At 44.7% G+C, this 14,247-nt stretch overlaps 1 protein-coding gene across 1 annotated transcript in view; it reads left to right on the top strand.

Annotated features, from left to right (window-relative positions):
* Nucleotides 1–13,033, top strand: part of ARHGAP20 (Rho GTPase activating protein 20) — a 61,144-nt gene extending 48,111 nt beyond the window's left edge. Inside the window, exons 10-15 of the mRNA XM_084287242.1 lie at nt 2,417–2,595; nt 5,014–5,175; nt 6,506–6,615; nt 7,589–7,778; nt 8,568–8,679; nt 11,004–13,033. Coding sequence (XP_084143368.1) covers nt 2,417–2,595; nt 5,014–5,175; nt 6,506–6,615; nt 7,589–7,778; nt 8,568–8,679; nt 11,004–12,067 — 1,817 coding nt within the window. The 3' untranslated portion in view covers nt 12,068–13,033. The remainder of the gene's footprint in view (nt 1–2,416; nt 2,596–5,013; nt 5,176–6,505; nt 6,616–7,588; nt 7,779–8,567; nt 8,680–11,003) is intronic.
* Nucleotides 13,034–14,247: the final 1,214 nt, after the last annotated feature.

Here is a 14,247-nt window from a genome sequence, read left to right as displayed (position 1 = left end):
TTGGGAAGTTTCAGTCTATAGGCAGAGGAAATGGCACTTGAGTGGCTGAGACACTACAATGAATGGACTAAATTCCCTCATATAAAATACGAGTAGAATTGATCCCTAGGCAGATGGCTGTTGTTGTGAGCTCTGAGCAGGATCTGCAACCAAAGTAGTGTTGCTTTTCTTCTGATTCTGGGCTGGGAATTATCCCCCATAGCCAGGCCTGGGGTGCAGCGCTGGTGTTTCCCTGTGGAAGTTGTGCATCTGTCTGGGCTGAGAGGAGGCTGGGCACCCAGTGAAACTTCACACAGGTTCAAGAAAAGAAAGTGCACGTCCTCCCTTTCTCATCTCCTCTTTGCCCTGACACTTCTCAAACCTCTTCGAAGCAGGGATAGGAAACACATGAGCTCTGTTATTGGTGAGTGTTGATTTTGTGAGCGAGGTGGCATTTCGCTGCTGTGCATTAGTTGTTGGTTTGCATCCTGGTTTGTTGAAGACCACCACTCAAGATTTTCCTCCTGCCCCAGGAGAGCTGCATTTAAGCACAGTTTTCCCTTGGTCACCTTGTCTGTTTGGGCTTTGGCTTTCAGGCGTGGAGCAAACAGTGAGAGACTTAAAGTCTTTAAGACCTTTTTCTTTATTATTTCTGCTATTCCTCTGTCTCCAAAATAGGATCGCTCCTTAATTTTTACTCCTGCTAAATCTACAGGGCCAGCAGAAAAAAATAAAAGAAATTAAAAAAAAAAAACACAAAACAAACACCAATATGTATTTGTGACTGGGTGACTAGAACTGCAAGAGGCAAACCACAGTCACATGCTCATGTCCTGCTCATCCGAAAGAAAAAATGTTGTTTTGAAAGTTTTTCTTCGTTATGTTCTCCCAAAACATGACGTGTCAAGGAAAGCCTCAGACATTGCCAAGCTGATATTTCATGGAGCTTTGGACTGCTTAAAATGTATGTCCTCGTTACTTTTTATGAAAAGAATTTTTCATCGGGCTTTAGCATTCATATGCTCACATTTTGCATTAAACTGTAACTTTTCATCCCGTAAACCGCTAGTGAAAAGACTTCCACCCATTCCCGAAGGGAGCATGATCCTCCAGAATGGAATGATGTATAACAGAAAATCACTATTGGGGCTAAAAAATGCATGAAATGAAGTACAGGAGAAAAAAAATGTGGTCTTATACTGCAGTCCATGCTTCTGCAAGCCTTGCTTCTACCCTCTGCCCTCCACAGTAGCGGAAAGCTGAATGTTTGACCCGGTGAAAGAACCAGCTGATAGCAAGGTGCATAGGGTGGGTGAGCTACTAAATCGAAGCTGAGTGGCTTTGAAGACGTCTAGAAAAGGAAAAACATGTTGGAATAAGTTTTTCCCACTTAGCACGTCCATTGGAAATGGTGTCAGCTCCCCTTGAACAGTAGCCCGTGCTTTTAAGAAGCATTTAACTCACGGATGTTGAGAGAGGTCACGTTAAAAACCTCTGGGTCTTAACATCACTATTTTCTTCTTCATGCACTGCAAACAAGGGCTTCAGTTAGCGGTGCTCTTTAGCTGTCTCCCCAAATGGAGCCCATCGGCATGCTGGCAGCGTGCTGAAATGCCATCTGGAAGGCGTTGATCAAAGGGCAGGCAGCATCCCTGAGCCGTGGTCAGTGAGGACACGCTGCTTCTGCAGAGAGGAGAGCAAAGGTGGCAGCTTCTCATAGCCTGACAACATCTCACCCACTCGGTGAGGGGGAACGGGCTAAAGATGCCCCAAGAGGAGGTTTGGGTTGGATATTAGGAAGAACTTTGTTACCGAAAGGGTTGTGAGGCATTGGAACGGGCTGCCCAGGGAAGTGGTGGAGTCACCATCCCTGGAAGTCTTCAAAAGACATTTAGATGTAGAGCTTAGGGAAATGGTTTAGTGGGGACTGCTAGCGTTAGGTCAGAGGTTGGACTCGATGATCTTGAGGTCTCTTCCAACCTAGAAATTCTGTGATTCTGTCATTCTCTGGTGTTACTTGTGGAGAGCATCTCCCACATTGCCAGCAGACCTAGGATGCCTCCGGATGGTCAGCCAAGGTGAGGGCCGTGGTGTTTATTTACCCATTTTTACCAGACAAGGTCTGCGGCCCACACCTCCATGGGAAGCCGCCGGGCTGAGGTTCACCATCCTGCACTGAGGGGAGGCGCTGGAGCCGTGCTGGAGCCGTGCAGTGCAGGTCTTGGTGAGCCTCTTCAGAGTGTGGGTAGGGCAGCACAGTCTCCACATGCACACACGCACAGGTATGCACGTGGGGGATTAGGCTGAGCCGGGTGCCAAGGAGTTGGTTTGTTTCGTGTCATTTTTTCCTTTGAAACCATAGTAGCCACGGCAAAACAAACACTGGAATTAGGATTGAAATGCATTTCTTCTAATAAACGCCTCTCTCTTTTCCCAGACTTGAGCCAAAAGTCGTTTAAAAGGAAAAGATCTATCATAAACTGGGCTTTTTGGCGTGGCCCAGGCACTCACTTGGACAACGTGCCCCTCTCCTCAACATCTGCTGCTCCTGGGAAGCTCTTTGGCCTCTTGCTAACAGCCATCTGTGAGGATGACAACCTGCCCAAACCTCTCTTGGTGAGTCCCAGGCTCGGGGCTGGTCTTACAGTGGTGGAATTTCTTTGAGAACATGGGGATGCTGTTAAATGGGACACTGAAACTACTTGAGCAGAGCAAACAGAAGGAAGTCTCATTTATGCTTCCCAGCAAGAACTTGGGTTTTTGACATACGCTGTGATCAGCCCTGGTTGGTACCAGGCAGCCTGAGAAGTGTGTGATGGGCCGACTCCTCCAGGCTGCTGCTTCCTTACAGCTTCCTTACAGCTCCCAAATCCTCACTCACACTCTGTAAGTACACACCACACTCATGCACACTTCTTAAACCACTCCCAAAGTCTCTGTAAAACCCCTAACTCCAATCAGGTTGTGCCTGCTGCCCACTGCAGGCAGCCCATGCTTGTGTAGAAATGCCTCCTGCCCTTAAGCAGGCAGCTTCAGAGCCTTTCTTGGAGGCATCCCAGCACTCTGGATCCTCACTTTTGATCTGGTATTGCCACTGCAAAAATGGTTGGGATGGCTGGAGGCTTTAGGAACTCCTCAGCATCTTTTCACCCTGTGTCAAGCAAGTGCTCGTGCTGTGGGTGCCCAAAACTCCCTCTCCACCCAGTCCAGGGACAGCAGAAACATCCCAGAGCCCATCGTAGGCACAATTAAAGCAGATGTGTAGCATTTTTTCGGTCATGAGGGTGTCCTGAGGACTGCTAACTACTGTTATTAATGCAGCAATTGAAGTGTTTGTGGAGGGGGAGGGAAGAGCGCCCACCATGATCCCTGCAGGACTGGGCCCTTCCTCTTAGCAGGCTGCCTCCCAGCTGGCACAGCTCGCCAGAACCCCACTGAAATCAGTGGGGTTACATCAGTTTGTAGTAACAGATGGTTTGTCTCCAAAGCTTGTGCTTGATGCTTCATCATAGCCCAAATAGTGAATCATACCAGGACTTTTTGAGTCTTGTAATAGCATTGGGTTTTAGTTCCTTTCGAGGGGGAATTGTACATTTTTATCATTTAGGTTATTTAAGTAAGCCTGCCAGAGATGGGCTCGGTAAGAATCTGGTCTCTCTTTTCCTCCATCTAAGAGAGGAGCCTGTGCTGCATTTTGGAAATTTTTCCAAAACATAAATATTCAGAAATTTATATCTAAGTTACATCTAACATATCTAAGTTACTAAGTATAGCATCAGAGCTTGGTAGACTTCGTGGTTTGAATCTTAACACACTGTGTTTATGCCCAAAATACGACTCGCTTTTGATTTCTCATGCGTCTCTGGAGAATGGAAAACTGCATCCAAGGTACTGTGTGGGCTACACCTGCAAGAGAAGAGAGACATCAGGGATGAATGCTTCAGGCGTGTTCAGTAGCCCTGCTGCAAAGCCCTGCACTCACTTTCACTGCTGAAGAGCTCTCTTTTAGGCATCGCTACACCAAATTGTCTTACACCAGTAGCTTCATTCATGTGTTTTGGGTTAATTACTGTAAGAGGACCTTCCCTGTTTTATTTTGTGGGCATTCTATTAAAAAAAATAAATAAAATTTAAAGTGTTTGTTCAGGCAAACACTTCTCCCACCATCCCTTTTGATAAGTTGGTCCTCAGAGCACTGCGTGCCTGCACATCATTCAGAGGCTGTCTGCATGCATTTTCCCTCAAAAGAGACAAACCTGACAAATCCTACCTTGCTCGGAACACGGCTGCAGAGAAGTGATCAGCGTGTCTGAGAGGCACCCCAAACAAGGCTGCAGAGAATGAAACAGCCAGGAAAAACTCTGTCATCTTCTCTTCTGCTCGTTTTCCTCTTATTTAGCAGAAGAAACCAGGCCCTCGTGTTATTTTAGAAGCTGAAATGTACTTGTTTCCCCTGAGGTGCTTGCAGGGTGCAGTGCCACTCACAAGAAGCAGAAGGGAGCAAAATCCAGCTCTGATGTGGAAGTGCAGATGGATATTAACAAAAGAAGCACTTTCCAGCTTGGATAACATCTCCTTTCTTCAGACCTCAGGCTGATAAGTTGGAACAGGAGTCTTCCTCTCTGGTCAGTGCTAAAACCAAGCACACTGACAAGTGGGGAGGATTTTTTGTCTTCCTGCAACGGGCACTGCATTAGGCACACGTAGCCTTTTCCCATACCACAGTGTTTATTTATTTCAGTGATTTGGCTAAAACTTGTACAAATCCTGGAAGAGATCATTCACAAAGTTCGTGCTCCTCAGTGGTGGCACCGTGTTTTTGAAGGGACATTTTCCAAAATCCTTCTCTGGACCATAGCTTTGCTGTGCAGTTTGGCATGGCCTGGAGGGAGCCTTGACTTGCCTTTAACTTGTGAGCTTTTTGAGGACTCGGAGGTTCTTGCCTGTGTCAAAAGTGGTAAAACCACACTTCAGTGGTGCTGGACAATAAAATATGTCTCTGAGAAAGCCTCTCTGCCTTTTGATTTTGTTTAGGACATGCTTTCCCTCCTCTACCAAGAAGGTCCTTCCACCGAGGGTATTTTCAGACGCTCTGGAAGTGCAAAAACCTGCAAAGAGCTCAAGGAGAAGCTCGATTCGGGTGCCGAAGTGGACTTAGCCTGTGAATCCATATTTGTGACAGCATCTTTGTTTAAGGTACGTGAAGAACGTTTCTTTCTCCCTTTTGGGGTGAGAGCAGCACAGATCCTGGGCACAAACAAGTCGGGCTTTTCACCAGGGCCAGGCCCAGAGGGGAGTTGCTAGGCTGAATTAGGAATGGGCTGGCACATCAACATGAGGGCCACTGAAGGAAGCTGCCACTGGATTAGGATGGGGAGGAGGAACGGTCAGCTTGTTTTGCTGCCAGCTTTCCTGAGGTCTCAGTTACATCCTGGTCCTGTAACTCTCTTAATCTCTCCTTAAAGTCAATGAAATCCTAGAAAGGCCAGTTTGCAGCCCTGTTTCTTTATTCATCAATAACACATTACACCACAGGCCCTTGCGAACATACAGTGTTGCCTGAAATACTGGGGTTAATTTTCCCATGGATTATCTTTTCTTACAAACTTGTGTGTTAAAATCAATGTTGCTTGTGCAAAAAAGCATCGCACACCTCCAGCAGAACACCAGCCACAAGGAGTGTATTTCTCTTCATATTTTATTACAGTACATCTGTTTATGTATAGCTTTTAGCTTAAAAGAATTTGTAATATCCATTCTCCAGCAAGCATTGCTTTGGGGGAATAGTTTTACCACAGAAAACCATTCTTGCTGCCACATGAGAGGTTTTCATGGGTGAGACTTACACTGCTGTGTGTCTGCTGGTGGGTTTAGGGCACACCTGTAAGAGCATGAGGGCAGTCACCACATGAGAGCAAATGTGTTATGCATGCACACCATGGCTTCTCTTACCCTAATGTGTTGGGGAAGCTGGGATTTGGGCTTCTTCCCAAGCTGCAACAGTTTGCCTGCCAGTAGTTGAGGTATTTGGAGACAGGAACAGGAAGACTATCCCGGACTGGTACAAATACTCCATTATCAAAAAGGACTCTGTTCAGTGAGGGGCAGGCAGGGATGCCTTGGGGTTCTTATGGTCTGGTGGGGTTGAAGGTTGTCATCTGAGGAGAATAAACAGGGGCTACAGATGGACTCAAGTGATAAGTAAAGGCAGACAAACTGTATCAAAATAACTGGCCCCAATGCAGGTGTTGTTTTTTAGTTCAATAGCAGATGAAGCATCCCAATACCTCTATTTTGATAGGAAAAGGTGAGGACAAGTCAGGAAAATATCCACTTTCAGCATAATTCAAAGAACTTCTTTATCTCAGATGATTTTCTGATGGTTTTGGATGCTGTGTGGATCAAGACGCTTGTCAGCTAGTGCTGTCCTACTGATACATCTTCTTGTATCTGCATAGATTATTCCTGTTTCCTCCCACACTCCAGAACAGCTGTTCACGTTTTCTTCTTCTTTTCTCTGGATAAGGATTTTCTTCGCAACATCCCAGGCAGCATTTTGTCATCCCAGCTCTGTGATAAGTGGGTCTCTGTGATGGATCAAGGAAATAACGAAGAGAAGATAAAAAGCATCCAAAGGTAGAGTTACTTATATTCTCCGTATTCTCTTCCTGTAAAATTATATCCCAGAATGCAGAATCCCAAACACTCAATTTACAACCTGCAATTAAAAACCCACAACTTTAAATAGATGCTAAAAATATCTTTGCATATAACAGAGCATTCAAACACACATTTATATTTAAGGGAGAGCCTGTATGGGGCAAATTTATGACTCTCTTGTCACACTTTTCTGCCTTTTGTGGATGCCAGTAAATAAATGAAATACTGTTTTTTATTAATAAAATATTTATAATACTTATAAATATGCTGTCCAAGATCTGGATTTCTGCCAGGTACCAAAGCCAGAGTCATCCACAGGGAACCTGGGCATGCTGGGTGACAGAGCAGCTGAAATCAGTTCCTCGTATTTCCCCCTCATTCATCTCAAATTTTAGTGACCATTTTGAAGCCAAGATGGGATTGTAAATAAAACACTGGAGCATAGTGGCAAGGGAATCCTACACACTTGAAGGTGATATAAAACAGAAAGTGGGCAAAGTTTCTGTCATGGGAAGCAGAGCTTTGTACACTAGCTGACCTCATACATACTTCTGTACGTGTATACATGGCTCTGGCAACTTGATGGTAGGTAGTGGCAATGGAACTGCTTGGTTAATTGAATAGAGAACTATCAGGCAACTTAAGTGAAACACAGTTTCATGTCATGCATTGCATGTGGTTCATTAGTCTGACAGACTGTAATTTTAATTATCTGTTAGGGTATTTTGTGGCAGCCCAGGAAACTGTTTAGAGATGTGTTATAATGAGGGCAAGCAGCTGAGCAAGAACGCCCCATCAGCACACTACCTGCTTCAATTAGTGGGCCGTGTTACCTTGTTCCTGTATTTTCATTGTCTTGACTTGTGTGTATCTATGGAAAATGTTATCTTCAAGCCTTTGGTATTTTCCAGTCACTAATTTGAAGAATTATGTTTGTATATGCTTTCAGGTTAATAGAGCAGCTCCCCAGAGCTAACGTTGTTCTCCTACGTTACATCTTTGGCGTACTACATGGTATAGAAATGCGATCTGAAGAGAACCAGATGAACGCATTTAATCTAGCTATCTGCATTGCACCTAGCCTGCTCTGGCCTCCTGTTTCCTCCACTCCTGATATGGAAAGTGAATTCACTAAAAAGGTAGGAGACTGCAGTGTACTAAGCAAAAATAAACATCTTCCTCTTCAAACAATCTGTTGGTTACAAATGTGAAAATAGTTAGTACCCCTTCAGATCCTTGTCCTCTTACCAGGGCTCCACAAACATTCATCGACTCATTCTCATAATCTGCCTGGGAGAAGGGGAGAGAGATCAAAAGAGATACCCAGTGCTTTAGCAGAGGACTTCTGTCACCCAAAAGATCTCCTGTTGTTGTAGCCTTGAACAGGACAGAGGAAAAATGGAAGATCCATATGCAAGAAGGACAGGAGTATTTGGACCCTATTCCAGGGTACAAAGGGATATGGGTAGGGGAGAGGATTGCAAAAGGTAGCAGGGAAGGAGATAGTGGGGAATTAATGTCATCTGCCTTTACTGAAAAAGATGGAACTTGATGTGATGTGGGAAACACGTGCTAAAAACAACTCTAGAGACAGGACATAACAGGAGAGATGGGATGATACCCCAGGAGAGGCTACCTTGCTCTCCCTGGCTCCTTCTGTCCTTCTGTGGAGCCACATCCCTTCATGCCCCGGCTCAGAGTGCTGGGAGATAGCTCATCGGGATGGCTCCTGGCAAGAGCCCCTGGCTGGCCCACCATGGGGAGGTCTGGTACAGGTCGTCTGGGGTAAGCCTCTGCATTGAGACTGTGTTAATCAGGGCACTTCATGGATGGCTGTTCCTCATTTTCTTCCTCTGCATGGTGTGTTTGCCCTGAGTGCAGTAATGCAAGAAGTGACAGGACGTCTCTCTGCCATTGCTTTGTTGCAGATTTCTAGTCTGGTGCAGTTCCTCACTGAGAATTGCTGCAGGATTTTTGGAGAGGAGATTAACTCCCTCTTTGGAGAAATACTGATGACATGCAAAAGAGAAAATGGCTCAGGTAATGCAGATAATGTTTTGATTCCATCAGTTAAACACAGCCAGGCAAAAGATTGATTCACATGGTGTTCCCAGATACCGCTGCTGTCTCCTTCACCTTGCCCAAAGTATTGGTGATAGTGACTGAGCTTACCACAGACCTAGAGCATACCTCCACGTGCTGTCCCAAATAATCCCCTGTTCCTATTCCAGTCATCTGAGCTACAATGTTTGAAAAATGGGGGGTGTTAGGGAGAAAGGAGGAAAGGATGTAAAGAAGGAAGAAAGGAGGGGAGGAAGAAAGAAGGGAAGGAAGAAAGAAAGAAATCTGGAGAAGGTTTCATCTCAAATACAGAATTTGTGTCCCCGCATGTGTCTTCTCGGAATATTTGAAAGCCATTGATCAACAGCTGTCACATCATTATATGAGTGCTGAAAGCATTATTTATTATCAAAAGAGAGAGATTCTCCAGATTTTTAATGGGACAGGCAGATTTTGCTCCTAGCACAGAAAAGTCACGAAACTGGGGACTGAAACTGTCCAACAGAGTAGTTGACTGATATGCAGCATGTTCCAGAATATCATTAATACCCCTTTCTCTAGCAATGTGATAACATGGATTTTGACTGGAAGTTCAGGTCCTCCTTAATACATGTCTAAAGCTGCATTTCTACTTCTACTCTGAATGCATTTCTATTCCCTAAGAGTAGAAGAATGTGGAATTGGGCTGAACAGCCAGGTTGCATTCCAGTAATCAATGGAGTACCCCAGGGGGCAATACGGGGTCCAGCCTGGTTTAACATCTTCATTAATGATCTGGACAGTGGGGTAGAGTGCACCCTTAGTAAATTCGTGGATGACATGAAACTGAAGGGAGTGGCTGACTCACCAGAAGGCCCTGCTGTCATCCAGAGGGACCTTGACAGGCTGGAGTGGAGGGCTTACAAGAACCTCATGAAGTTCAGCAAGGAGAAGTGTGGAGTCCTGCAGCTGGGGAGGAACAACCCCAGGCACCAGTATGTGCTGGGGGCCACCCAGCTTGAAAGCAGCTCTGCAGAAGAGGACCTGGGAATCCTGGTGGACACCAAGCTGAACATGAGCCAGCAATGCGCCCTTGCTGCTAAGAAGGCAAATGGTATTCTTCGCTGCACTGGGCAAAATATCACCAGCAGGTCAAGGGAGGTGATCCTTCCCTTCTCCTCAGCACTGGTGGGGCCACACCTGGAGTGCTGGGTCCAGTTCTGGGCTCCCCAGTACCAGAGGGACCTGGGCACACTGGAGAGAGCCCAGCACAGGGCCACCAGGACGATGAAGGCACTGGAGCTGTGAGCAGAGGCTGGGAGAGCTGGGACTGCTCAGCCTGGAGAAGAGGAGGCTCAGGGGGATCTCATCCGTGTCCCTAAATCCCTGAAGGGAGGGTGCAGAGAGGCCGGAGCCAGGCTCTGCTCAGCGACCCCCAGAGAGGCTGTGGGGTCTCCTTGGGGATCTCCAAAAGCTGCCTGGACATGATCCTGGGCAGCCTGCTCTGGGTGTCCCTGCTTGGGCAGGGTTGGCAGCAGACGGCCAGCTGACCTGTGACAGTGCCCCCCAGCCTCAGTCCTTCTGTGATTCTCTGATCTGCTGACTTGCTGTGCTGGGACTGAGAGCTCAGACCCATGGTGGGTTACGGTAGCTGAGCAAATTTTCAGGCAGGCACTGAGGCACGGTAACTGCCCATGCGTGAGCTCTGCTGCAGTGTGAGATAACCCCGCTTAGCATCGCCCTGAGCAAAAGAGATTTGATGTAATGCCAATTACCGCATATATGGAGCAGAGTGCAGGTGTGCACAACTCAGTTGAGATGAGGTGACTGTTTAAACAGAGACTGGAACTTTTTTCCTAGTGCTGCTCTTAAAAATGTAATTTCTGGAAGACCGTAGAAGCATGAAGTATGCCCTGTTTTCTTCATCTTTCTAGAAGAGGGAAAGAAAGGTTAAATGATGTTTTCACTAACAAAAAGAAACATTCAATAAATTGCTGATTTAATATTCTGTATATAAATTAATGTTCACAGCTGGATTATTTACTGCTGAAGTACTCAAAAAAAAAAACACACAAAGAAACTTCACCCTTATTTGTCCCATTATCCTGTGTTTCTTGACTGAACTGCTACTTAGCACTCATTCAGTTTTTCCTTTCCAAATTTAGACAGTATTTATTTCTGAAATTACTGACATTGCTGTTTGAAGAGACTTTAACTGACAAATGCTCCTAAAAGTAAAAGATACTAGCAAAAAAAAAAAAAGAAAAATGCAGCTGCCTGTCAGCAGGGTCGCTGCCATGCTAACTCTTGGTTTATCCCTGCAGATGTGGCTTCCCTCCACCTGAACGACTCGTCCTACGACAGCCTGGAAAATGAGGCGAACGATGAGGCCGACTCCTCTTCCAGTGACTGGATTAAGAACCGGGATCAGGACAACAGGAGCAGGGAGTCTGTCTTCACCCTGAGCGACGGCGATTCGGAGCAGACAGAGGTGGATGAAATCCAAAGTAAAACCAAATCGAAACAGTTGACGATTTCTGTTGATGTACACCGTAAGTTTTCCTCGCAAGAGAACTCGGAGAAGGAGTCTCTCTGCTCCGGTGCATTGGGCTTCTCTTCAGCAGCTACCTCAGGTGTCCTCAAAGCCTTGAGGAGACACAGGCGCTCCTCAGAGCCCGCAATCGGCCTCCTTGCCCCCAGCTTCACCCACAGTGGTGGCAGTCAGGAGAAGGCAGCGCGCAAGGCCAGCTGTGACGTTGTCCTGTCTCACGAAGACGAAGACTATCTTCGTCAACTTCGGTCATTGCAGATGGAAGGGCAAAAGCTTATCAATCAGAGCTTGATTATAGGAATTAACGTTGGTAAAAGTGAAAACACAAACCAAAATGTTGAAAAGAAAGACTTGTCCCACTGCCTCCTGCCTCCAACGCCAGAGGGATTAAATATTTGCTCAGGATTTAGCTCTTCTAGCCTGTCTTCTCCTGGGACATCTCCGTCTGTGTCGTCAATGAGCTCCCTGGACAGTGCTTTCTCTCAGTTTTCAGACCAATCTGTGTTTACCCCAACTGAAACCTCCTCCCCTTTTGATATCAGCACTTTTCAGTCAGTAAAGAAACACGAAGAGACTGCCGCTGACGCGGCCGATGACTATTTGGTCACACCCACCAGGGTGCCACCATCTCCACAACCTACCGAGGCGCTGGCTGAGGGGGGCTTGGTGGAGCCCAACAGCAGGCCAGCAGCCCTGAAACCTACTGAAGGAGTTGACGGCTACTTGATTAAGCCTGACATTCAGCCATTACCTCTGAAAGTCACAGGAAAAGAGAGACTTCATGATCCAAGATCAAAGAGGAGGTCTAGGAGAGCATTACAGCAATCCAAAGTTTGAAGAGACTGACCAAAGCTTTTTTGCGGAGGAATCTTAACGCTTAAAATAAACACCATACAAAAAATGCCTTTGGTGTTAGTGTGTGTTCATTTTAAGTTTAATATCCAGGCTGCTCAAATTTAATTGACCAGTCCCTGAATTCGTGGGTTTTCTTTTTCTAGGAAACTGTTAATGTTCCCACATAAAGCTTTGCAAGAATATTGTAAGAATAACAAAAATTGCTAAAAGCAAGCAAACAGAAACCTCCTGAAAAATCTGATAAGGTCCCAGGAGCTAAGAGAAGGGACCTGTTCTGTGAGCCTCTCGAGGCAGCAGGGTTCCTGCTGGGACTCTCCCCCTTGACCACTTGTGTGTTGAGCCTTGCGGATGTGGGTCCTGGTCCTTTGTGGTTTTGATGTAGCGTGCAAAGTCAGCGTAGAATCCATAACTGTGGTATTATACTACTGTTCTGAAACTGATAGGTATTACCTTCACTGTCCTCCAAGGAATAAGTGTATTGTTTTCTGTACGTTTCTGAGGTATGTTCAATAGGTGTAGTTATTTCTTTCACACTGCAAAAGAAAGAAAAAAAAATAAGCTCAAAAATATGTAAAGATAAATGCTGAAGCTTGTAACTAACACCTCCCAACTCCGTGTGTTTCATTTCTTGTGCTTCGTTGGCTGTTCTGTTCATGTTTAAGTTGTGAATAGTTTAACATTGCTGTAAATGGCATTATATATTATTGCAAGCAGAACACATGTAATTTTATTATGCAGCATCTAAAACATCATATAATATATTAAAAGTAATGCATTATCTAAATGCTTTGAGTTTGTATAATATATCCTGATAAATTTTGCTATTATATATGTTCTGAAAAAATGTGTATTTTTGTACTTGCAAAAACTGCTGCTAATTTTATGAGTTCTGTTTTGTTGTTACAGCACTGGTACTGATGTGTATGCATTCAATGCTATATATTAAATATTATTTGTTATGTCATAAATTCAGTTTATATTCTTTGTAATGTTTTTTAGGTGTTTTTATAGTTCTACAAGCTATCGCTGAAGCAGAAGTCCCAGTGATGCCACTGCAAATCTTGCCTGGGGAAGGACTGCAGCATTTTTCCTCCCCTTTGGGTGGCATCATTCATACTATATGTGTCATGAAAGCTATTAGCATTTGTAAATTTGGGTAATTTTCAAACAAGAATTCCTACCCTTTTGCTTTTCATCTAGAGAGTGGGTAGCGTTTTCAGCTAAGGGGATGATGTGAACAATATTGAGGTGCAGAAAGAGATTTTCAGGTAATAGATATTGGGGTGGGGAGCAAGTCAGAGAGGGGAGCAAGATTTATTCTTTAACATCAGCAGGATTGTAGAGAAGGCAAGAAGGAATAGCAGTGCTAAACTAAGCATCTGTGCATGTGTACATGCGTAAAGTGCTTCTGAAATTGCATAAATTCATTAATTAGCTTTCCATTTTCATCCCCCACTCCAGTTAATTCTGGCCAACGGTGGAGTTTCAGATCCTGTTCTGTTCAGCCACACTCTGGTAAAGGTGCTTATGCTCCTAAATTGTTCAGTATTTCTGAAAAAAAATATAAACATTGTCCAGTGCTCTAAGCTATTTCCAAGTATTATCAGTGTAAAAAGATTTCTAGCTCTGTATCAGACAGAACGGATTATCTCCAGCAGATTCAGGGTGGGAGTTAACTTGAAAATACAGAATCAGAGACTTACTATTTTGGGCTCTAATCCTGCAAATGGTTATGTCAGTGAACAGAAAGGCATTTGTAGAGACCTACATAATGCAATAAAATATCATGCGCTTGGTAGTATACCAGCATGTATAATTGTTTACAAGCTCATTTTTTTTAACTGGAAATTCTCTTTTTTTTTTTTTTTACATTTTTCGTATTTAGCTATTTTAATAAAAATGGTGATTTGCAGAATCTGATCTGTAATAGTCACCTTTCAAAGGTAAAACCCTTTGTGTGTATCCTGAGACCTGTCATGTAACAGGTCTAAGCATGCACCTCCTTTAAAAGAAAAAATGATGCTATTTTGAAATAAAGCAGCTACTCTGCACTTCTTTTCAAAATGGCAAAAAGCATGTTGCCATGCTGCCAAGATTACATCAAGTAGCAAATGCTGATTCATTGCAACAATAATAAAGCCTTAGAAAAATCTCTAGTCTCT

The sequence above is a fragment of the Netta rufina genome (genome assembly GCF_964035555.1).
Source record: "Netta rufina genome assembly, chromosome: 1".
Classification (NCBI taxonomy): Eukaryota; Metazoa; Chordata; class Aves; order Anseriformes; family Anatidae; genus Netta; species Netta rufina.
Note: the sequence above shows the minus strand (reverse complement) of the source record. Positions and strands in the feature narration are given on the sequence as shown.